This window comes from Aedes aegypti, chromosome 2 (assembly GCF_002204515.2).
Source record: "Aedes aegypti strain LVP_AGWG chromosome 2, AaegL5.0 Primary Assembly, whole genome shotgun sequence".
NCBI classification, from domain to species: Eukaryota; Metazoa; Arthropoda; class Insecta; order Diptera; family Culicidae; genus Aedes; species Aedes aegypti.
In genome coordinates, this window is record NC_035108.1 from 222,246 (window position 1) to 247,064 (window position 24,819).

The 24,819-nt window shown below is 37.4% G+C and overlaps 2 protein-coding genes across 2 annotated transcripts; one reads left to right on the plus strand and one right to left on the minus strand.

The window, feature by feature from the left end:
- Positions 1–4,136: 4,136 nt before the first annotated feature.
- Positions 4,137–6,765, plus strand: LOC5566140 (protein NDUFAF4 homolog). The gene is made up of 3 exons (XM_001650457.2): positions 4,137–4,445; positions 4,507–4,595; positions 6,432–6,765. Exons 1-3 carry the CDS (start codon positions 4,301–4,303, stop codon positions 6,756–6,758), a joined length of 561 nt encoding a protein of 186 aa, XP_001650507.1. The 5' UTR covers positions 4,137–4,300; the 3' UTR covers positions 6,759–6,765.
- LOC5566139 (WD repeat-containing protein 61) lies at positions 6,756–15,460 on the minus strand. Its single transcript, XM_001650456.2, has 4 exons — positions 15,324–15,460; positions 14,950–15,256; positions 7,306–7,544; positions 6,756–7,244 (listed from the first exon to the last, which is right to left on the minus strand). Exons 1-4 carry the CDS (start codon positions 15,324–15,326, stop codon positions 6,786–6,788), a joined length of 1,008 nt encoding a protein of 335 aa, XP_001650506.1. The 5' UTR covers positions 15,327–15,460; the 3' UTR covers positions 6,756–6,785.
- Between the last annotated feature and the right edge of the window lie 9,359 nt (positions 15,461–24,819).

Genomic DNA, 24,819 nt, shown 5'->3' on the forward strand with positions numbered 1-24,819 from the left:
TTACTATTCTGGTTTCTTTTCGAGAAAAGTCTTAGACACACATAAGATGGAAACAAGGGTGGAATTATATTCATATTTTTATTATTATGGATGATTTTTTTTTAATTCATCAAAATGAGATTTGGAACACGCAGAAATCGATTGTGTATGAATTAAATATTAATTATTTTTATCAATATATTTTTCAGAAACGTACAAAATTATGTCATGTTAAATTTTTAATATATTAAAACTTCCTGCGTAAAATTTACGTTTGCAAAAACTTCCAATAGATTATAAAAATCTATCTTTTGCTCTTTAACAAAATTAGAAAACTGCATTGTACCTGTCATATTGAACAGGATCTGGTCATATTGTTTTCCATCATATCTTAAGGGCAAGGAGGGATCGAATAATGGACTATAACTGGATTATCGTTTCAATGTCGCACCATCATAAATCAAACAGTACATTAACAAATAAAAAATCAACAAAATAATATCATTGCTTATATTATCATTTTAATAATTATAATTATTTTAAGAAAATTTCTAGGCAGTTTGAGCCCGTTGATCCCCGATCCATTATACAAGCCTGAATTTGCAGGCTGTATGATGTACCTTCACAAAGTTATTACTTAGCTTAGTGTAGGCAAAGTGTTTAATATAAAAATCATAAAATTGCATAAAAATCACGGACTAGATTTTTTTTTTGTATTCAATAGTCTGAATTTTATCTTAACAGTACATGTTGTTTCAAAATATTTATATTAATAATATTTTGTTTACATCGTTCACACTGCCGAGTGAATCATCCCAACCAAGATCTTTATAAATGTCTATATCAAGGTAAGTACACAGTTGCTAGCTAAAACAAATTTATGAGTAAATAAAACTCATTTCTGTGCTGTCAGAATTTGGTTGAATTTAGAAAGAGTTAACTAGGTGATAATTTATACTTCTTCGCGACTAAAAATGGATGGACCAATGTGCGAAGTTCGATTTTTGACCAACTTCGCCGCGTCGCGAGTCACTTCGCTTAGTGCGCATTTATGCCCTCCGCCGTGTGCATTATGCGTAATATTGAGAATCGACTTGCGACGCGGCGAAGTTGATCAAAAATCAAACTTCGCACGTTGGTTGACCCATTTTCTAAGGCGAAGCAGTATATATTTTATGCTTGGTCTGTACTGTGCTTTGTATTGAGAAAATCTTGTCAGAAAAATAATTTTGTTATTTTTCTTCCAAAGTTATCGCTAGATAATTCGACTAGGATGCACTAATCACCATTCTAGAACAGGGGGTTCTTCGTATTTTAGTTTTGCATTAGATCACGAATACTCTTTGCCTAATTGTTACCTTGTTGTTAGCTGAAGAAAAACTGAAGCCATGCCTCAAATCTTCGAGAGCACAAATGTAGAGAACCTGATGACGGTTCGCTCGGATAAAAACGTACAATTCAGTGAATTGAAAAAAAACCATTAATTTACAATATTGAATACAGTACAGCGTATTGTAATTGAATGTCGAAGCCACATAATTCTTGTTTTAATTCAAAAACCAATCAATATTATGTAACCGAACACTGTATTGTTTTTATATTTTACACTTTTAGTTGAATTCTTAATTTCTTGTAAACCAAATGTTACATTTTAAGTGATTTCAAATACAAGACATGGGAGCCTTCTTTAGCCGAGTGGTTAAAGTTCACGGCTACAAAGCAAAGCCATGCTAGGTATCTGGTTTTGATTCCCGGTCGGTCCAGGATCTTTTCGTAATGGAAATTTCCTTGACTTCCCTGGTCATAAAGTATCATCGTACTTACCACACGATATACGAATGCGAAAATGGCAACTTTGGCAAAGAGAGCTCTAAGTTAATAACTGTGGAAGTGCTCATAAGACACTAAGCTGAGAAGTAGGTTCTGTCCCAGTGAGCAGTGCTGCATTTAAACGCATTCAGTTTGCGTTCCAGTTCAAACCTTTAAACGAGGGAGGTGGGTGGTTGTCGATTTTTTTTTTTGCGTTGCAATTGTTCCAGTAGTTGTGCAACCAAGTATGCCATGCTTTAGGTGCGCAACCAAGATGACAGCGAAAAGCAGAAATAAAGACCATTCAGTTACAAGCCTTCAATCAAGATAAACTTATTTCAATCATTTCAATAAATAGTTAAATGTTTACCACCTCTTTGCACTCGCAACTCGGTAAATGGTATAGTTAGTATGGTATAGTATTAATTAGATTTTCAATTATTTAAAGGTATTCCACTAAACATCTACATTTGGGTTAACTCTACGAGTGGCGTGAGGTGACAATTGTGCTTTTTCTGCGCGGCGTGTGAGTCGAGACGAGTCGCTCTCACCGCGAGTGACGTGAGACGACTAATGTTAATCAAATGGGAGTGAGTCGACAATTGTCACCTCATTCGCCTCGTCTCACCTCACACGCCGCGCAGAATAAGCACAAATTGTCGGTTGTGCTTATTCTGCGCGGCGCGTTAGTCGAGACGAGTCGTTCTCACCTCGGGTGACGTGAGACGACTAATGCTAATCAAATGGGAGCGAGTCGACAATAGGGCGATATTCAAAACTGAAAAGGCAATAGATGACTCTTTTGTGCTTATTCTGCGCCATTTAACAACCTTTCGAACATTCAGTTTCTCTTACCGGCCGCCGAGCGACGACACTGTTGTTCGTATGTCACCCACTGATCGCGCTACGCTGGATTCTCAAATTTCTCAAACTTGCAACACAAGCGCATGGAAGAATGGTAGTCGGAGAACTGTCAAAACGTATGAAAAATAATGAAAATCGTAAATTGCTTGCAATTAGGAAACTGGATCAAAAAAATAGTGATTAGAAATCAAGTGTAAAGTGAATACATAACTTTTTGTGTTTAGTTCATCTTCCGTGGTGCTTTCTTTGCTTCAGGATTTCGTTTTTACTACCATTGAAAAAGAGCCATCTATTACCGAAAAGCTAAACATTACATATAATTTGCATTTGGATTAGATGGACAAATTGATGTGAAGATTTGCGAAAAAGTTACACGTCTTCTCAATGAGAATCGAACTCACGACTCCCCGATCTCTAGTTGGGGCGCGTTACCACTACGCCATGAGAGGACTCATGAACGCAGAAGTTAACCTGAATTCGATTTCAGCTCAATAATCACGTGGTCCTTTTTCGCAAAACGCACCTCTTTCGGAAGAATTAGATGCCCATCCAAACACAACGCTTTCCACGATTCATAATTAAAAACAAGTATTTATCGAGCAACGGACTTATGTTCCGTAACCGGTCGTTTGAGAACGTCGCGACCCATTGGAAGCCCACACAATAGATACCTCAGCCAGCGCAGTTGCAGGCTAGTGTAGTGTGCTATTCCTATACCTAAAAAACAATGCGCTCTCGGGCTAGGCATTGGATATATATAGAAAGCGTTGTGTTTGGATGGGCATCTAATTCTCCCGAAAGAGGTGCACTTTGCGAAAAAGGACCACGTGATTATTGAGCTGAAATCGAATTCAGGTTAACTTCTGCGTTCATGAGTCCTCTCATGGCGTAGTGGTTAACGCGCCCCAACTAGAGATCGGGGAGTCGTGAGTTCGATTCTCACTGAGAAGACGTGTAACTTTTTCGCAAATCTTCACATCAATTTGTCCATCTAATCCAAATGCAAATTATATGTAATGTTTAGCTTTTCGGTAGTTGTACAATTATCAGCTTAAACTACTACTTGTGTTTATTCTGTGCGGCGTGTGAGTCGAGACGACTCGCTCTCACCGCGAGTGACGTGAGACGACTAATGTTAATCAAATGGGAGCGAGTCGACAATTGTCACCTCATTCGACTCGTGTCACCTCACACGCCGCGCAGAATAAGCACAACTGTCTAGTTCTTCAGATTTGTGCTCTTGAACATTTGAGATGTGGCTTCGATTCATCTTATTATTTTTACTCTAAGACAAATTTATTAAATTCAACCCGGTTTCTTGTGGTGAATTTCCGTCAGGCGTTTCTATGTTTGATATTTCGATAGTCTATTTATCGGACTGAATGGAAAGAATCCATCTCAACAACTCAAAAATTGGCATCCCGCACATAACGCCTAAGTTGGTAAAATGAACTCACTTCAGGGTACTTTCCCTGTGCGTGTATCGCTTCTGACAGTTGTCCATAATGTCGACTTTTAGTTTGTCATTTTATTTTATTGAAAACAATGCCGGTTTATTCAACGTAATATGATGTTGTGCAATGTATTTTTTCTATTATCGTAAATCATTAAATCACGTTATTCATTACTAATTTTAATAATTTTTATCATGGGGAAAGTTTTATCAATCGCTGCTCGGCAAGTGAATCGATTCAATGTCGAGAGCCGTGCTGAAAAAGTGATATCGCAGTCGAAGCCAAAACCAGCTCCTAAATTTCAATCAAACCTAAAAGATCTTCAGCGAGTTTTGGATGGTATTATAGATGAAGGCATATACATAAAAGCTTCTAATAATTCATATCCGTTCTATTTTAGAAAATCCGGATTTGCTGCAGGAGCTGAACAAAAAGCATGCACCGCTGGATGATAACTTGAAGCGAGTGTTCGTTACGTCAACTGATGTGGTATGTTAAAACGTTAAAACAATCAATCCGTTGTCGGAGGTGACAATGGGTCAAAGACGCATAATTCCAAATTGCGGCGAAGTAGCCCGTCATTCGTTTAGGCAACAATAGTGACTTTGCAGCGTACAATTTCAAAATGACTTGACAAAGTTTCACCGTACGCGCCAACATACATAAAATATGCTGATACTTTTTCAGCTGTGTCAGTGCAAAACCAATTGATTTTCTTTCATTCGAAATAATGAGATGTATAAGCAACCATCATCAACGGCGCGTACACATTTCAATGACGGCCTACTTCGCCATAATTTGACTTGAAATACAGTATAAATAAAGACGTCCACAAAAAATGTAAAAGAATCGTGAATTTCATTTATATATTTTCAATTAAATGGCTCTTTTTTTCGGCTTGAACGTGATTTTTATCTGCTAAGGGTAGGCGGACCATAGTGAGCACCCTGCATTCTCACTGTAAATTTTCTTTCATTAAATTAAGATTAAACTGGAGTTGGTTCAGTATAATCAATACTAACAATGAAAGGTAAAATTTGAAACGATAGAAATGGTATAACTTTATATTATATTTCGCATAACTTCAGCGAAAAAGGAGCATTTTTGAGCTTCCCAATCAGTCGATAAATAGTAGGCAGCCAAATCTTATTCTTGAGGATAGCAAGTTAGCAGGTTTTTTTAATGCCATTTGGTCGGTGTTCAGACAGACTGAACCAAGTGCTTTTTCATGGTTTCAGAAAAACGTACGCCAGTCATTCGAAAAATCTAAATTTTTGCATTATTTGCTGTATTAATGAAACTTATTTATTTGACGATGCATCTGTATCAAAAAGGCATCGAAAAAATCAGAATTGATAGAGTCCTTAACAGGGATTGAATCCTGAGAAAATTGAGAGAATCTCTCACGTATCGCTCTCTGTAACTATCATAACATGCTGCACATTATGAGAGACTGTTTATCGTATACTGCTACAAGTTTGATCAGATTGGGGGGATAGTAGTGCATGATAAAACCCCTCTAAACATGCTCCAAGCCTGGGGGACACTGTTGTTATTGGAAGTTCGTGGATTGTTTATCGTGCCAGTAAAGAAAAACACCTATCCCCAACGGTAAACAAGCGAGAAAAATGGATTTTATCATCGCTCTCTCGTTGGGGCTCTCGCTCGCTGCTTCCATTTATCAGACTTGTTACACCTTGCGATACAATGACGATCGTGGACCGCAACAGATGGGATGTTTTTCTTTGCTTGCTTTGATCGTGCTTCATTCTCAAATGAGAGCGAATTCTGCAACGCCTGGTCCTTAACGTATCTTTAGAACGCCATAATATCGTCTAGTCCGGTCTGTCTGAACACCGACCATTTATTGGAGAAAACTAAAAAAATATGTTGGAGTACATTGTACATTTTAATTCCGAAGAAAAAGATTGCAAGTGGTAGTCGAAATACGCGTATCTGTCAAAGATTAACATTTAGGGCGGAATTAAAAGGTACAAGGTGCTCCAATCTACATTTTTAGTTTCTCTATTGAGATTCTGCTCAGAGGATTCGAATACTCTGTGCTATTTATTATTATTATTATCTTCATTAACGAAACTTTCAGCCTGAGGCTGGTTAGCTAATAATAGTCCCATGTATATAGGATCCAATAGAAAAATAGGAAATCCCAATACCTTCCATGCCAAAGTGAATCATGGTGGTGCCCAAGTAGTTCTTTACACTAGCTTAATTTCTACCGATACTGATCCACTTTTCAGTTTTAAATAAGCATCAAAGAAATGTCCAATCATATATGTCATATATTTTTTTCCTTTTTCTTGTTAGATTCCAGAGCCGACCCACAAAGATCCGAGCAAACCGTTGCCGTTGAATCGAAACGCCATTGACGAATTTGAGTACGGACATTTGGAACCACAATCGGTGCCTAAAGGACACTGCACATTGCGGCAAGCAATTGAATTTATTTCCAAGCATCACACTGAACCGCAAATATGGACGTCAAGCAAAATAGCGACTGAATATGCTATGAAGGAAGCGTTGGTTAGCAATATTTTGCAACATTTTAAAACGTTCGAATTACATATACCAGATAAAACCGCCGAGAAGCGGAAATTATTATTGAAGTCGGATACAAATAAAACTCTTGAATAGAAATGAACAGTTTATGTTTCTCTCAGCTTAGATTATGTTTGGTGGACAGTCGTACAGATTAACACATCGATCTTCTGAAACCGAAATAACCTTCGAACTATCCGGACTGTATTTAACACCCCAAACCTGATCCTGGTGATCCTCAAAGGTGTGCAAACATTGGCGCTCTGCCACATTCCAAATTTTGACGGTCTTGTCACTCGATGACGATGTAAAGCTTTTTCCATCTCCAGAAAATGAAACAGACAAAACCCATGATGAATGTCCGGACAGAGTGCCAACAACATCCGAGTGCGCAACATCATAAAGCTTCATATGGCCATCATCGGAGGCAGTGAGCAGCATCTGCGAATCAGGTGAAAAGCATAGACTGCGGACAGACATAGCGTGTCCTTCTAGCGTCTGGGCGACTTTTCCTGCAGCTACATCGAAAATATTAATTATTCCATCAATTGCACCACTGGCAATATATTTGCCGTCCGGACTCTGCAAGAAAAAAAATCTGTGATCCAATTTCTATTACAGCAATGAATGTTATTCAACTTACGTAGGCAATGCTCAGCGTAAACTTGCCGTTTTGCGGGTCCAACACCTGCTCTGGTTTTCCACTCTCGACACTATACAGGGATATTTTTCCTTCATGCGAACCAGATATGATATATTTGTCACAGGGAGAAAAAGCGACGGTCCACAAATCCACAGGTCCAAGAGATATTTGATTCAGCAATTGACCTGAATCTGCTTTCCAGATGCAAAGTCCTGAGTCGAGAGAACTACTCGCAATCACTAAAATTACAATAAGTAAATATCAAAGATATGCTTGTTGATAAGATGGTTAGCTATTCATATCTCGCGTTGAGTATCATGACGGCGTATTTGCAGTGATCGATTTTCTCTTTGGATTGTTACGTAAAATTCAGTGGATTTTCGTTTGGTTTTACCAAGGGGCTTTGAGAACAAGCTTTCGAGTGACTAGTAATGAATGATTACATTGAATAACCAAGTGATCATTGATTCAATTCATTCAAGTAATCGAAATAATCATCATAGTCCGAAATGATCATATAAATACATATAATCAATAGTAACTTATCGATAAACATAGATCAGTGATGATCAAACTGCGACCAGCGAACGAGTTCTGATTTGCAATTTTTCGATAACCGTGGTATTTTTTCAATTATTTACCTACGTTTTTTAAAAATTTTGTATTATAATCATAGCAAATTTGTCCGCATTTGTCCTCGTTGAATTGTTCAAATGATTATCAGGAATTTTCAGAGATTTCGATTGCATTGTCAGCTTAGGATAAGCTTGAAATCTGACTTAGAGCTCAAAGCTTTATCATAGATTATATATTTTCGAATTAGAAAAGGAGGATTTAGTAGGCCATAGGCTTCAGTATTTTCTTATGGTGACACATGTCGAAATACAAATATGGCTGGCACAATGGCCGGCTTGTGCTCCTACTCGCGATGTCAAAGGCACTAATCTGCTGAAATAATAAATGTACAAAGTCGAGCTTCTTATTTTAAACTTTCTGCTAGTGCATAAAGCTAAAATAGAAATAGCACTGTATTTTGATGCTTCTTTCGCGAGATTTGTGACTTCAAAGTTTTGGTACAACATTAAATAGGAGTTCCGGTCTTAAACTTGGGAAAAGCCCAGAAGAACCCAGAGATTTCATTTGTTTTCTTTGTTCGTAGAAAAAGGGCAACATATATACAATCCCAATGCAAGCCGCTTAAATAAATTATTTCATACTTAGCTTTCCGCTTCATGATGTGACCCGCATAATCGATTAGACTGAAGATTACTGACATTAAAAAATCAATAGTAATCATAAATAATTGTAAGCAATCAAAAGGTATTAATTGGTAATTAAAGCATTATTGGTCAACCCTGGGAGGGAGAAACCGATACGAAATTTATGTACGTCACAGTGAGCCGAGATTCTGCTGTCACAGAATGTCACTGTGGGCTCGGTTCTTAAATACTTAAATAATAGCGCGTAATTGATCAAAACAAATTTTCGCATTTCATCAAAGATGACAAAAATCAAACGAAAATCTATTCAAAAGTATTCAAAATTAATTTCACACCATGCATTATGATTGAATACAAAGTAATGAAATACACATCTCTTTTACATTTTTGAATAGAAATAAATATTGAATGCATAGAATACTGTGGCCCTTTTTCCATGTTAGTCCGGATAGATCGAAGGTACACTATAAAAGAAAACTAGCGATTTGCATCAAGTCTGCCTTGATTGTCGTTGGCAAACTGAAGTTATCTTGCAGTTTGAAAAAAACTTTGTTTAATATTTCAGGTGTAGTATCTGTGCCTCCCTCCCAGAGTCAACCCAGTAATCGAACAATATGGAATAATCAAGAATAAACCATTAAAATCATCAAGTAGTCACTGGTAATCACAATAACCATTGTAATCAGAGCAATGTTTATCCCTTTCGCAGGGCTGGTAGAAGGTCTCCTTTTAGATACTTGGTCTCTAAAGTCTTTTTTTTTTCACCAAAATGGTCACTAAAGTAACTTTTTTCCCTTTTTTCTGGTGAATGGATGTTGATGCGAAATGCTAGAGGCCCAACAGATACCTTCAAAGATTCTCACGTGACTTTTCCACAGGTTCTTCACGTATTGTTCTGAGAAATACTACAAATATGTTTCTCCAGAGATTTTTTTTTTTTTTCTAGAACAATCTCAGGAACTCTTCCGAGGGTTTCTCCACATAAAGTGACCAAAGCGGAAGAATATTTCACATATTCATAAAAATAACAACAACCCTTTCTTGTAAGTACAGGTAAATTATCTACAGTGGAGAAATGCCGTAAAAGGCAAAGCTTTTCAACTACGAGCCTGTGTGATCGGATCTCTGTGACAAATCGCCATCCGACACTGATTGAGTGACGATGACGATGCTTCTTTTAGTTTCGTCGCCGAGTTTTCCCATTTGACGGTGACGATTGTCTAGCCTGTTTAGAATTCAAAATTCAATAAAATTTTGATGCAAGCCATTAACAAATGCATGCAATACATGTTGGTTAAGCAAATGTGGTACATAGTATGTAATAATAACTGCTCCTGGAATGCGGAACATTTTTATGATTTTAGTGTGATGCGGAACACATTTCAGCGCGGGACAAAAGGTCAACATGCGGGACTGTCCCACGAAAAGCGCGACGTCTGGTCACACACTCTAGCAATATTTTTAGGGATTTCTTCGCCAATTCTTCCAAGAATTCGTCCAGAAACTCCTCCAGCGATTTCCCAAGGGATGTTCAGATGCAATTCAAAGCTAATTCGTTCAGTAATTTCAACAGCAAAAAGTCTAATAAATTTTCCAGGTATTGTCTCAGGATTTCCAACAGTTATTTTTTTTAGTTATGGCTCAGATTTCTCCTGTTTGTACAGGAGTTTTACCAGAAAATCCACAAAGATTCATTCCAGTTTCTTTTGGAGAATTTTGTTTAAGCATGTGTCAGGAACCTTAACAAGAATTCCGTCAAGGGTTCCTACACCGATTGCTTCAGTTATTCTTCCAGCCATTTTCATAGAATTCTTCAATAATTCAGGAAGATTTTTTTACAGAAACTGCTTAAATATTCCGTCAGGGTTATTCAAGGAAATTTATTAAGCCTATTCCAGGATGTCCTTAATAAAGTAGACCAGGGATTCCTCATGAAGTTTCAATCATTTTTGCAAAAGTTTTTAGCTAATATTTGCAAATCTCTGTTAGCTAATATTTCGGATAATTTTGTTTTAATCATGGTTACATAAAATACAAATTGTACGATACAATCATATTAAACATGTATCAATAAATTTGAATGATTTGACAGTGAGCAAAATTAGAAGCGCGCGCGAGAAATGGGCACATCACGGTAAGCATACATTTCACTAAGAATTTTATGAATTCCTTCCAAACATTTCACGAGTATTTTTCTATTAATATTTGGATCACAGAGAAACAGACGTAACACTTAGAACAAATCGCGATCAAAATCATAGTCGCGAAAACAACATGTACGCCCAATGCTAAAAACACTGTAGGTGGCCGATGGACCAACAGGTGGCGGTAGTGTGTAAACGTCAAACACGAACAAAAACGACGCGAGCGCTGCGGGTGGTCGATTGACCACCTACCATGTATTTGAATCGAACGTTAAAAAGTTGGTCGATGGATAGCAGGTAGAGTGTGACGTCTGTTTGTCTGTGTTTGGATCATCACACTGAGCGCATTTTATGGCTTCCGGTGAGTCGGGGCCCAGACAGCCGTAGAGGTAAATGCGTAACTATTCAGTAAGACCATGAAGATTATGACTCATGAATTCAAATCCCACCGGTCCAGGGTCTTTTCATAAAACGAATTTTGTCGGTTTCCCATGGCATAGAGTATCTTCGTGCAGTAATTGTTGTTGTAATGTCACGAGGAATTTTCAACAACTGTTAAAAATATTATAGAAATCACGCATAACTTGTGATCTCGCCCTTAAAGCCATTGGGAACCGAGTGTGTAGCTCCTTGTTTTTAAGTAAATGAATGGATCAAGAATATGAATATAATAACCACAGAGAAACAGACGTAACACTTAGAACAAATCGCGATCAAAATCATAGTCGCGAAAACATGTACGCCCAATGCTAAAAACACTGTAGGTGGCCGATGGACCAACAGGCGGCGGTAGTGTGTAAACGTCAAACACGAACAAAAATCGACGCGAGCGCTGCGGGTGGTCGATTGACCACCTACCATGTACAGCTTATGCTCGATAACTGGGCTGAGAGAACCTTCCAGTTAGCGAGCAGTGTTCGATAACTGGACTGCCATTCCAACGCACACACACATTCAAATACAAATCAAGGGGGACTTAGATGCAAAGTTTTGGTTGGCGTCATTCGGTTATGGAATCGCGTCGTGTTCGTATCATTCCGTCATTGAATTCGCGTTTTAATCGTACCGTCTTGTAAATTTTGAGGTGAATTAAACAGTTTTCGTTCCTGCAATGGACATCCCACCGGGCACCAACCGCAAACGGAAACAAAAAACCCTTACGTTGGTGGAAAAAGTTAAAATTATCGACGATTTCGAAAAAGGAGGTGGATCGCACGAGTCATATTGCACATTGAATTGAAAAAAAATTTAAAATCTAAATGAAAAAAGACAAATTTACAATTAAAAAAATAATGCCGAAACCTTATTTTGCATTTGCACGCCCCTCGTCAGTTACGGGATGGTGAAAGTTTTTAACGTTTAACTGTTTTTTAACTGGGCTACAGCCCAGTTAGCGAGCACCCAGTTAAAAAGCAGCCCAGTTAAATAGCACCCAGTTATCGAGCATTAGCTGTATTTGAATCGAACGTTAAAAAGTTGGTCGATGGATAGCAGGTAGAGTGTGACGTCTGTTTGTCTGTGTAATAACTATCATCACTCACTGGGCCCGTCGGCCAAACACACCGATTATAGCATTGGGCGTACATATCTTCGTGACTATGATTTTGATTAAGATTTGTTCTAAGTGTTATGTCTGTGAACAGTGTTTTAATGTCTAGTGCAGTAAATCAATTGTCACCCAACACGCAGCAACAAAGACATTGTCACCTTCTATTCTTGTTGCAACAATTGTATTCCGCAACATGAGTTTATCATCACTTGAACAGAATATGACAAAGATCGATCACCACGTGTGCAGCTATTTTCTGGGTTTCGCATTGCAATTTTCGAGAACTTCCTTCGTGTTGGTAAATATTAACACATTATCAAACAGCATCCATGAAACAAATTTGGTTTTTTGTTTAAAATAACTGATTAATCGCGAGTTGAAAAGGATGCAACAATGTTGCACTCTGTGATTGTCATGACAATTTTGCTTTTGATTGTGTCCTTATCCGCAACAGTTTCGACAAACGGTTGTGAGCGAGCTTGATTTGTTGTTTGTTTTTCGTCTATTTTGATGATAATTTGATTCACTGGTCTAGTGTCATTATGATCTGCTAAAGGATGCTTCAAATAGCCACCACAATAAAAACCGTAAGAATATTCGTTTGAACACTCAAGATATTTACAAAAATGTACAAATTTGTCCTTCGTCATGAAAAGCTTATAATTTTGTCAGTTTTTAATTAAGCTTATAAGACAATTATATTTATAATTCTGGTAAATTTTACCAATTCATTGAAACTTCTGATCATAATGAACAGTTCGTGAGCGAAATTAGATTTGTTCGTGAACAAAATTATTGAAAAACAATATATTATTTTCAAGATGAAGGGGCGGGGTAAAATGAGCCACCTAGATTTAAGCAAAGCAAACGATGTTTGGGACATAAAAATGCATTGCCTAAATATACCGGATTATTTTTTACTGCATAGTCATCTTTATGCACCATTACACAGTGGAACACTTTGCTAGAAAATAAGTTGAAACAAGTGTCGCAATTTAGTACTAGTATAACATGCTCTGTTTACTATGTAGTATGTATCGTTAAAAAATAAGCCGCTAGAATGAATAATTTCAAGCAAAGCTAATACAATTTCCTTTCCAATAATGTACTCTTCACCACTAACTCTTCTCTATACTGTTTTAAATAAAAATCAATGAGGTGGCTCATACTGCCCCGTAAGGTGGCTCATAATGCCCCATATGATTGGTGATTACGTAGAAAAACATGGCTTTCCAAAAAGTTCCTGAAATAATTTGCAATTTGATGTTAACATTAAATATCGACGTAACATGGAAGATAACATTTTATAGTACTAGTCTGAGACGAGACTCGCGAAGACGGTCTTCTTTTTCTGTGATTGCTGAGTTTTTTCTTATTCCACTCTGTGTTGATATCAATTATGCGCAAGCCGTTCAAACCCTCACATGGACATCTCAGCAGAAAAATATTGCGTTTGCATCACACCGAAGCATAAATAGCATTTTGAGTGCAATTCCATGCCAGCAAACTTATCAGACACTAGAAATAACTAATCTTGTGTTAAGAATGATCAACATCTTTGAAGAAACGACTCCGCTGACGTAACGTTTTCAATAATATTTTATATTGAATACAATACTTTTCACTTTTTCAGCCATAGAAACGACTGGCTGCATTTGAAGTTTCGTGACAGCGAAATCTGGGCTGCATATGAAGTTGATATTTTTCCTCTTCGCGAGTCTCTCTCAGGTACTAGTCACTTGCATTTAAACCATATTTTTTGCTGTTTTTCTATGCATCCCACGACGTTTTCCTTACGCGGCCCATATTGCCCCGATCACCCCTATCTGGTCGGATTACATGAAAAACTTAAACTTCTATCTCCTGGTCGCTGTTTTGATTTCTTTTCAGACCTTACACAAAGGGACGAATGACCTTCGGGATAAAGTCCCTCTCAAACAACAACAACAACAATTTTTAGACCTTAGGGACATCAATCAAAAGTTCCTATTTTTAAAATCGATACCAGCTTTCGGGACGCAACAGTGAAATTCTCGCAGAACATTACTAAAGGACCTATGTACAAATGAGAGATTCTCTCCTCTCTCGTTCTCTTTCGATTATAACAGTGGAATACTAAAGATTTTGGGAACTTTTTCACTATAGATCGAAAGTCAATTTCCTTGACTAGCGTTTCATACAAAAAACGCAACAGAAGAGGTTAATATGACTCAGTTATTAATGAAAGAGAAAGTAAACAAAGAGAGCCTCTCAATGTTAGATAGGTCCTTTAGTAATGTTCCGCGAGAATTGTTCTGAGATTTTTTTTATATTGACTCGTTCAGGATTGCATTCATATTGACAATTCAAAAATTGATAATGAAAAATAAATCTCCATATTCAATGAGTTTACATTAACACTTCACGAAGAGTACAAATAATTAGAAACAACCCATTTAGCAAGAGCAATCTGACCATTAAATGAAAAATCGTCCGTCCCGAAAGTTTTATGGAGGTCAATGGAAATCCATTCTGTTGGAGATCCCTTGGATTTTACAGTACTTCTTAGTTGCATCTTTCTTAAGACAATGAGAGCTTGCATTCACCTGGCCATTTTTTTTGGTAAAAGAGAAATCGACCATTGCTGATAAGCCGTTATGATACTAAACGCGAGATATGATTTCGAGACCAGTTTTCCAGTGGTCTCCAGTAGGTACCTAGTAACTCTATAATTTTATAATGCCCGCCTTACCTTCTCCATCGCTGCTGACATCCACAGAAACAACGCCAAGAGAGTGTCCGGTAAAAGTGTTTCGTAGCTTCAGTTTGTTCTCCTTTGTCACATCCCAAACTTTAACACGATCATCCAGCCCACCCGTGACAACGAAATCACGGAACTCTTGACCATTTCTCTTATTTCCCAGGGAATCACGAGAATTCTCAGCATCACCGTCCAGCTCCTTGTCTTGTTCGTCTTCTGTAGAAACAGCAACTCTCCCCCAGGAGCATGACCAAATGCTTTCATCGTGCGCGCTTTCTTCTTTATGAAGTAACGAATACTGCAATTTACAAGAAAATACATTGGTAAAAGCAATCAAATATAATGTGTAACAACTGAAAATTTACCATTTTGATCACTTTTTTTGAGTTTTGTTTGTAAAGTTTTGCAAAGAAGCCGACACCGAAATGACACTCTGAACTCTGACACTGACAGTTTGAATTCGTGAGGTGCCGTTCACAGTTTACGTAACGTCTAGGGAATGGACACGACTTAACGCGTTACAACCGTTACGGCCACCCGAATAAAATCGCAAGACAAAACCGGACACAGATTCCTCTGACTACACGTGAAAAAATTCTGTGGTAAAAATTACTATTTTAGCTGACTACGTCCATTCTTGAAACTACCATGCAATTTCAGACCAATTTATTATGTTTACGGTACATCCCACCACATTACACGTAGGGTGTTTCATGTATTTTGGTGCGTTACGCGTATATAATTTGGCCACTTCCATTTGATTTTGCCGTAAATGGCAAAATTATATACGCGTAACGATCTGTCCAAAATACTTTGATCACCCTACATTTGACAGAAATAATTTACAACAATCTGATTTTGGCTACAGACATGGTAAAATCAAGCGCATTTCTGGTCTGCTTAACTTAACCCCATAAAATGGTAGTTTTTACCGCACAATTTTTTTTTGCGTGTACCCACAAATATATACTGCCTCGCGTCGAAAAATGGGTTAACCAACGTGCGAAGTTCGATTTTTGACCAACTTCGTACGCTTCGCTATGCCGTAGGCTGGTAAAGGAGGATCGAAAGGCTGATAAGTAAATAAATGTGACTTGTATTCTGCACTTTTCAGCACTGAAACAATACTTGTTTTGGCTCTCAGGTTTTGACGTCTCTACGTTGGCGACGAGAGATAAATAGGATTGTGACAGAGTTTTTATATGTCTGTATAAATACTCTGGGTTGTAAGGGAAATTTGTATCTTTCTCGTGTAAATTTCAAGGGTTTGTTTACAAGTTTCATAACGCCAAAATTGGCAATTTTCAACACCCACCCACCCCCACTTAGCGGTCATGCACAAATTACGTCATGCTCCAAGGGGGGGAGGGGGTCAAGCCAAGCTTTACAAGCCTTACAAAAATTTCGGAGGACTCATACAAAAAACCTGAACAAGGGGGGGGGTCAAAAAAGTTGAAATTTAGCGTGACATGATTTGTGAGATCAGGAGCATATAACCGATCCGGATATTAATCAAAATTTACGTATCAACGCCCCAGCGTAATTTGATCTTATCTTTTTTAGATCGGGAGTATCTTGACGCCCTGTAGAACATCAATTGAAAACTTCAGGCTTAAGCCTGGTATAAGCCATTTTACGAGACGTTTCGGAACAGCTGATCGCCGAAACGGCGTCAATTGACAGGAGACCTGGGATTAAATCCAGCGTGATTTTTAACAACGCCTCATCTTACCAAATGGGGACATGGAGAAAATGACAAAAAGGAGATCCAAAAATGTTCGTTACTGCAACATTACACCTAGTTGTTGTATCAGCTACCTCTTTGTTACCCAAATTGCACATAAAAAGGCACTTTTGTGATTAGAAATATTTTAATAATTTTTCTCCATTTAAGTTTTCGCCTGTATGAAAAGCTACGCTAGAAATGCGCACAGTCATCAACCATCATCGTCGCGAAAACTGACGACGATGATTGAATTCTCCCAGGTCTCCTGTCATTTGACCAGCTTCGTAAAATGGCTCATCCACATCCTAAGTAGAGCGGACAAGTACAATTTGTTGCTAATTACCAAAGTAATTTTGACAGCTGATCCAGAATGAGCGAAGTGTCACTTTTACTTGCGGAATAATTGAGCGGCACATTTTTCCGTACGGAATAGTGACAGCTCCATTTAATTTGTACGGCAGGCGTTACCAATGTTACGAAATCAGCTCTACTTGACAACTGGATACAGCTCAAGTAATTTGGACAGCTGAAGTATTTATTGGCCATTACTATCCTTTTGCACAGTACTTATACGAAGTGGATACTACCCATTAACAACGCCCTGGAGCAGTGTTGCCACATGTTTTCCAACTCTCATCTGTGTTTTCGGCTGAAAAAATCTTTTTTATCTTAAGTCAACCTCCAAAAATCTAGGTAAAAATCTGTGTCGCAATAAAATCCAATTTTTTTTTTATGTTTATAAGAACCTTTGCGAACGTTCTATGGGTGTTCTTGGCATATCAACGATTTTTAATTTGAACTTATTCAGTAGAATTTTTAGATAATGCATTTATAACTTTTAGATTATGCATTTTTGACTTACTAAATTTCCGCGCTGGATAATCTAAAAATTCAAAATACTTAAGTTTTTGAGAAAAACTAAACCATGTAATGCCATTTCTGTTTTAAATCTTACAAAACCGTGTAATAAACTCGTTAATTTTCCTAAAAACTCAAAAATCTTTTTTATCTAAAAAAAACTGTGATCTGTGATCACAGATATCTGTAGGAAAAACAGAAAAAAAATCTGTGTAATTACAGATAAATCTGTGTATGTGGCATCACTGCCCTGGAGTAAATTGACCTTATTTCACGTAGATCGGGTGCAGATCAATCGGAATAGGGCGATATTCAAAACTGAAAAGGCAATAGATGGCTCTTTTTCGATGGTAGTAAAAACGAAATCCTGGAGCAAAGAAAGCACCATGGAAGATGAACTTTTCCGTACGGAAAAAAAACAAAAAGTTATCTGTTCACATTACGCTTGATTTCTAATCACTACTTTTTCAATTCAGTTTCCTAGTTGCTAGTAATTTACGTTTTTCATTATTTTCCATACGTTTTGACAGCTCTCGACTACCATTCTTCCATGCGCTTGTGTAGGAAGTTTGAGAAATTTGAGAAACGAGCGTAGCGCGATCAGTGAGTGGAATACAAACATCAGTGTCGCTGCTCGGCGACCAGTGAGAGAAACTGAATGTTCGAAAGGTTGTTGTCTGTACATACTTTTTGCCACTGACGCCAACTGTCGTTACCCTATTGTCAAGCTATATCAACGCCCCGGAGTAATTTGACCTTGTAATGTAGATCAGATGCAAGTTAACGCCCTGTACGACATCAATTGAAAATTCCATGCTGTATCAACGCCCTGGAGTAATTTGACCAATTCGACCCTACCTTACCAGAACGACATCAGTTGACAATTCCAAACTAAATCAACACCCTGGAATGATTTGACCTTAACGCATTCAAATCAGCTTCCTCTTAACGCCCTGTGGAACATCAATGGAAATTGTCAACATGTATAAACACCCTAGACTAATTGACCTTGTCTTACGTAGATCATTAGCCCTGTTTTTTTTCGAAAATTCTAAACTGTGTCGACTGAAGTTATTTGACCTCATAACATGTAGATCAGCGCAATATCAACGCACTGGAGTAATTTTACTTTCTTCCCCATATAGATCCGTTGCATCTAACGCTTTGGAGTAATTTGATCTTATCTTATGTAAATCAAGTGTACCTTTTCGCCATGTATCCAATTTAAAATTTCAAGCTATATCAACGGCCTGGAGTGATTTGACCTTGTCCCATGTAAATCAGTTGCAACTGAACGTCCTGTGGGACATCAAAAGAAATTGGCAAGATGTATGAACGCCCTAGACTATTTCGACCTTGTCTAACGTAGATCAGGTACACATTAATGCCCTGTGTCGATTAAAATTTTAAGCTGCATCGACGGCCTGGATTATTTTGAATTTATTTCATATATATCAGCTGCATCTTAACGCTACAACCTATTTAAATCAGGTACATCTAACGCCTTCTATGATATCAATAGAAATTGCAAGCTTTATCAACGCCCTGGAAATTTTGACATAATCCTATGTTGATCAAGTGCATCTTAACGATCGTACAAGACGGAGGATCAAATGTTAATTCCAAGTTGTATCAACACCCTACATCTCAACGCCCTGTAGGACATCAATGAAAAATTCCAAGCTCTAACAACGCACTTAAGTAATTTGGCCTTATTTTACGTAGTTCAGACACATCTTAGCACTTTTAGTAACATTAATCGATCATGCTTTATTAACGCCCTTGAGTATTTTTTTTTCCACATTGATCTTTGCTAGATCTGAAGCATATCAACGCACTGTTGAAAAGCTATTGAAATTTTCTAGCTGTTTCAACGCCCTGGATTTATTTGATTATCCTATGTAGATCAGGTGCATCTTAACCAATGTAATGGATTTTACTTAGGTGGCGCAGATCATTGATGCGTGCCACTAGTTCTCTCTTTCATTCTCCCGCTGTTCTTATGCAGCGCAAATTGTGACGTCACTATTTGCGCTGCATAAGAACAGCGGGAGAATGAAAGAGAGAACTAATGGCACGCACCAATGATCTGCGCCACTCTAGTAAAATCCATCACATTGCATCTTAACGCCCTGTATGACAGTAATAAAAATTGTATATCAACGTCCTGAAGTAATTGATCTTGTCACATATAGTTCATCTTAACGCCTCGTGGGACATCAATTGCACATTATGAGCAATATCAGCCTGCTGGAGCATATTATCCTTATCATATGTAGGGTGATCAAAGTAATTTGGACAGACCGTTACGCGTATATAATTTTTCCATTTACGGCAAAATCAAATGGAGGTAGCCAAATTATATACGCGTAACGCTCTGTCCAAAATACATAAAACACCCTAGATCAGGTACATCTCAACGCTCAGTACGACATTAAATGAAAATTCCAAGCTTTATCAACACCCTTCAGCAATTGAACCTTAGCCATTTTCAATCTGTTTCACAACGCCCTGGAGTAATTTTACCTGGTTTCACGTAGATCATGTGCTTTCTAACGCCCTGTAGATAAGCATTTTCAATTTTGCTTCATTAACTAATGTGAATCAAGTTAAGTTAAGTTAAGATCTAACTTGAGGTGTGTTTGGTACTTCAATTATGTCATCTGTTCTTGCGGGAACGAGCGATGTAATCAGGCACAATAGTGATTAGCGTATTGTGTATGCCGATAAATTTATTTATTATAATAGTGAGTTCGTTCTGGTTGAAGAGTGTTTTATATTTTGTTTTATAATATCTATATTTAGTTGCATATTATTTTAGCGTATTTAACACCAAATAATTGTGGTACTTTTCCTCGAATTTCGACTCCGCGAACGACAATTCCCAGAATGATACATTTCCTCGAATGCCATTTTTTTAGAATACATCGTTTCTCCGAAAAGTGCAGCTCATAAAGGTACAGGAATAGTTCTCAGTGAATCACCACCCTTTCACTGAGAACTATTCCTGTACCTTTTTAAACTACATCACTTTTCGGAGAAACGATGTATGTATTCTAAAATAATGGCATTCGAGGAAAAGTATCATACTAGAAAGAATGATTAGCAATCAAAATAAGGAGATGTTAGGTAATTCTTCCAAATTATATACGCGTAACGCTCTGTCCAAAATACATAAAACACCCTAGATCAGGTACATCTCAACGCTCAGTACGACATTAAATGAAAATTCCAAGCTTTATCAACACCCTTCAGCAATTGAACCTTAGCCATTTTCAATCTGTTTCACAACGCCCTGGAGTAATTTTACCTGGTTTCACGTAGATCATGTGCTTTCTAACGCCCTGTAGATAAGCATTTTCAATTTTGCTTCATTAACTAATGTGAATCAAGTTAAGTTAAGTTAAGATCTAACTTGAGGTGTGTTTGGTACTTCAATTATGTCATCTGTTCTTGCGGGAACGAGCGATGTAATCAGGCACAATAGTGATTAGCGTATTGTGTATGCCGATAAATTTATTTATTATAATGGTGAGTTCGTTCTGGTTGAAGAGTGTTTTATATTTTGTTTTATAATATCTATATTTAGTTGCATATTATTTTAGCGTATTTAACACCAAATAATTGTGGTACTTTTCCTCGATTTTCGACTCCGCGAACGACAATTCCCAGAATGATACATTTCCTCGAATGCCATTTTTTTAGAATACATCGTTTCTCCGAAAAGTGCAGTTCATAAAGGTACAGGAGAACTATTCCTGTACCTTTTTAAACTACATCACTTTTCGGAGAAACGATGTATGTATTCTAAAATAATGGCATTCGAGGAAAAGTATCATACTAGAAAGAATGATTAGCAATCAAAATAAGGAGATGTTAGGTAATTCTAGACCATTTGTTAAGGACGGTGGAACTGGAACTGGAAAGAACCGTCCATCGAATGAATAGGAGTAAGTGAACACCGAATGACTGATCCATTTAACTGCTCTGAAATGTATGAAGTTGTGATAATTAAGAATATCAATTTTTTTCGGGAATTGGACTATTCTGGGAAACAGGGTATTCGGAGAACTGGCGTACGAGAAAAATTCGGGGAACCGATATCCGGGGAAAAGTAGCACAACTCGTTAATGGCCGGTACGGTGATCATAAGTACTGTGCAAAAGGATAGGGCAAGAACCGGTCAAGGAATGATTCTGCTACCGAAATTACTTGAGCTGTACGCTGCTGAGAAGTAGAGCTGAGTTCATAACGTCGGTAACGCCTGCCGTACGAATCAAATGGAGCTGTCACTTTTCCTTACGGAAAAATGTGCCGCAAGTAAAAGTGATATACTGCTTCGCGACTAAAAATGGGTGAACCAACGTGCGAAGTTCGATTTTTGACCAACTTCGCCACGTCGCAGCTCGATTCTCAATAGTGCGCATAATGCACACGGCGGAGGGCATAGATGCGCTCTATACACGCAAACAAATTTTGTTGTATAATCTATCGAATCCATGGTAGAATTAAGAACTGCACCAACGATTTTCAACCGACTACAAAAATCTGTTAAGTTTACTATAATCTGGTGAAAATCACTGAGCAGTGCAGTAAATTTGACTATGTCCATAGTAGCATCCACTACAAAGCATTGTATTTCAATCCGTGACACCCACCGTATAACACAGTGTGGTCAAAAGTATGATGCTAAACTTCTCAAATCAAGAATGTTTCTAGTCAAAAATACTACAACTCTGGTTAAATCAACAGAAGAAATTTTCTTGTGTAGTGATGTTGACTATGTTTTGGTAGAGTTAACAGATTAATGTAGTCGGTTGAAAATCGTTGGTGCAGTTCTTAATTTTACCATGGATTCAGTAGTTTCTACAATAAAATTCATTTCAGTGTAGCGAAGCGACTCGCGACGCGGCGAAGTTGGTCAAAAATCGAACTTCGCACGTTGGTTTACCCATTTTTAGTTGCGAAGCAGTATACTTTGGCGAGATGGACCGTGATCGGTCTTAGCCGTCTAACTAGACACCCCAAAGAAAAAAAAAAAAAAAAGTGATACTTCGCTCATACTGGATCAGCTGTCAAAATTACTTTGGTACACGCAAACAAATTTTGTTGTATAATCTATCGAATCCATGGTAGAATTAAGAACTGCACCAACGATTTTCAACCGACTACAAAAATCTGTTAAGTTTACTATAATCTGGTGAAAATCACTGAGCAGTGCAGTAAATTTGACTATGTCCATAGTAGCATCCACTACAAAGCATTGTATTTCAATCCGTGACACCCACCGTATAACACAGTGTGGTCAAAAGTATGATGCTAAACTTCTCAAATCAAGAATGTTTCTAGTCAAAAATACTACAACTCTGGTTAAATCAACAGAAGAAATTTTCTTGTGTAGTGATGTTGACTATGTTTTGGTAGAGTTAACAGATTAATGTAGTCGGTTGAAAATCGTTGGTGCAGTTCTTAATTTTACCATGGATTCAGTAGTTTCTACAATAAAATTCATTTCAGTGTAAAAAAGATAAATTTTACTTGAGCGCTTTAGGGATGATTCCAATATTACGTAACGCAAAATTTGGCAATTTTAGACCCCCTCCCACCCCCACGTAACAACTTTTGTATGGACAATTTGAAATTTTTGTATGGACCGTAACACTACGAAAGACCCCCTCCCTCCCCCTATTGCGTTACGTAATATTTGAACGATCCCTTACGTTTCAGGTGCATACTACACTGAGATGAAATCTCCATTATTTTTTATGTGCGGAAAACAGATAAGATGGGTTCGAGGGCCTAAAATTTTAGTTTATGTGCAACATTTAATTTTCATTAGATTACAATAAAATTAAATGTAATGACATATGTTTCCCACATGCTACGCAATACAATACAATGAAATGCATTCATGATTCAATTACGTGAAATATGTTTTTGATTGCGGGTCAAACGCAATATAAAACAGAAAAAAACATGTTTGGAAGTGTCTAGAAGAATTTGCTGATGGACTCTTAATCTAAACGTATGGTAAATAACGTAATACAATAAAACGTACTTCATGTAGTTTAATCAAAAATATCTGTTCCTCAGCAGGACGTGAATATAACGAGGGATTGAGCACACCGGTGAACATAGCAGCGAAGTCAGAAAGCAACAGCAAACCTGGAGACGAGGCTGAAAATGCCACTGATCCCTCAGCTCGTTACTCCCATCAGCATCAGAAAAATTAATCGCACTTAATCAACTAATTATGTATATGATACATAAATATTATTCAACATTATACAAACAGTTTAGACGTCAAACTTACGTTTTGGCTATTTTTTTCTTTTTTTGATGATGAGAAGAGTAAACAAAACAAAAAATTATCTAAAAGCGCGCTATTTATTTACCATTTGTTGCCAAACATAAAATTTAAAAGTAGACTAATATAATTTGAATTGGATCCAACCTTGTTTTGGATGTGCGTCGCACATAAAAAATAAAGGTTACATAATTTCGGGTTCTATCTGCATCATTGTTAAAATTTATGTGCAAAGCTTGATTGCAAAAAATTATGTTTGCTGCACATAAAATATAATGGAGATTTCATCTCAGTGTACGCATAAGTCAGTAGCGCAACCAGGATATGGCTCTAGGGGGGGTTTTGTGAACTTGAAGATAATGTGTTTTTGGGAAAAATGTAACAGGTGTTGAAAATTTCGAGCGGAAAAATTAAAAAATATTGCGAGATTACCATAAAAAAAGTAACGCCATATGCAAACTTAAGCTTTTCTTGTCCATCCTGGGCATACATTTTTGTATAAATTTACAACTCTACTCAAAGGAAATCTGTTGTACCTGATGAAATTTTCCAAAAGATTTTTGAAATATGTTTGTTGGGTATGGAAAACCCTTCGGGTTCCAAAGAACATTTCGGTATTTACAAACATTGTCTTCAATTCTATGTTTTTAATATGAATATTTGAATGAGATTGCAATATTTGATATTGTTTCAATCTACATGTACATAATGCGTACTTTCTTCGAAAGTTTATCCAAGCTACAATCGTGCGTGCATTCATACACGCACATACACATTTTTCAACTAACAGAATCTTTCAATACAAGTCGCAGAAGCATTGCGACTATCATTAGCAATTTGGCGAAGGCAAATCAGCATTGCAGATAGTGAAGCATTTCCGTATTGTAGACGAAAATTTGTGATTTTCAGCTTAGCAACGGAACCACGATCTCCCATAATCTTTCCTAGGATTTTTATTTGTAATAATTAA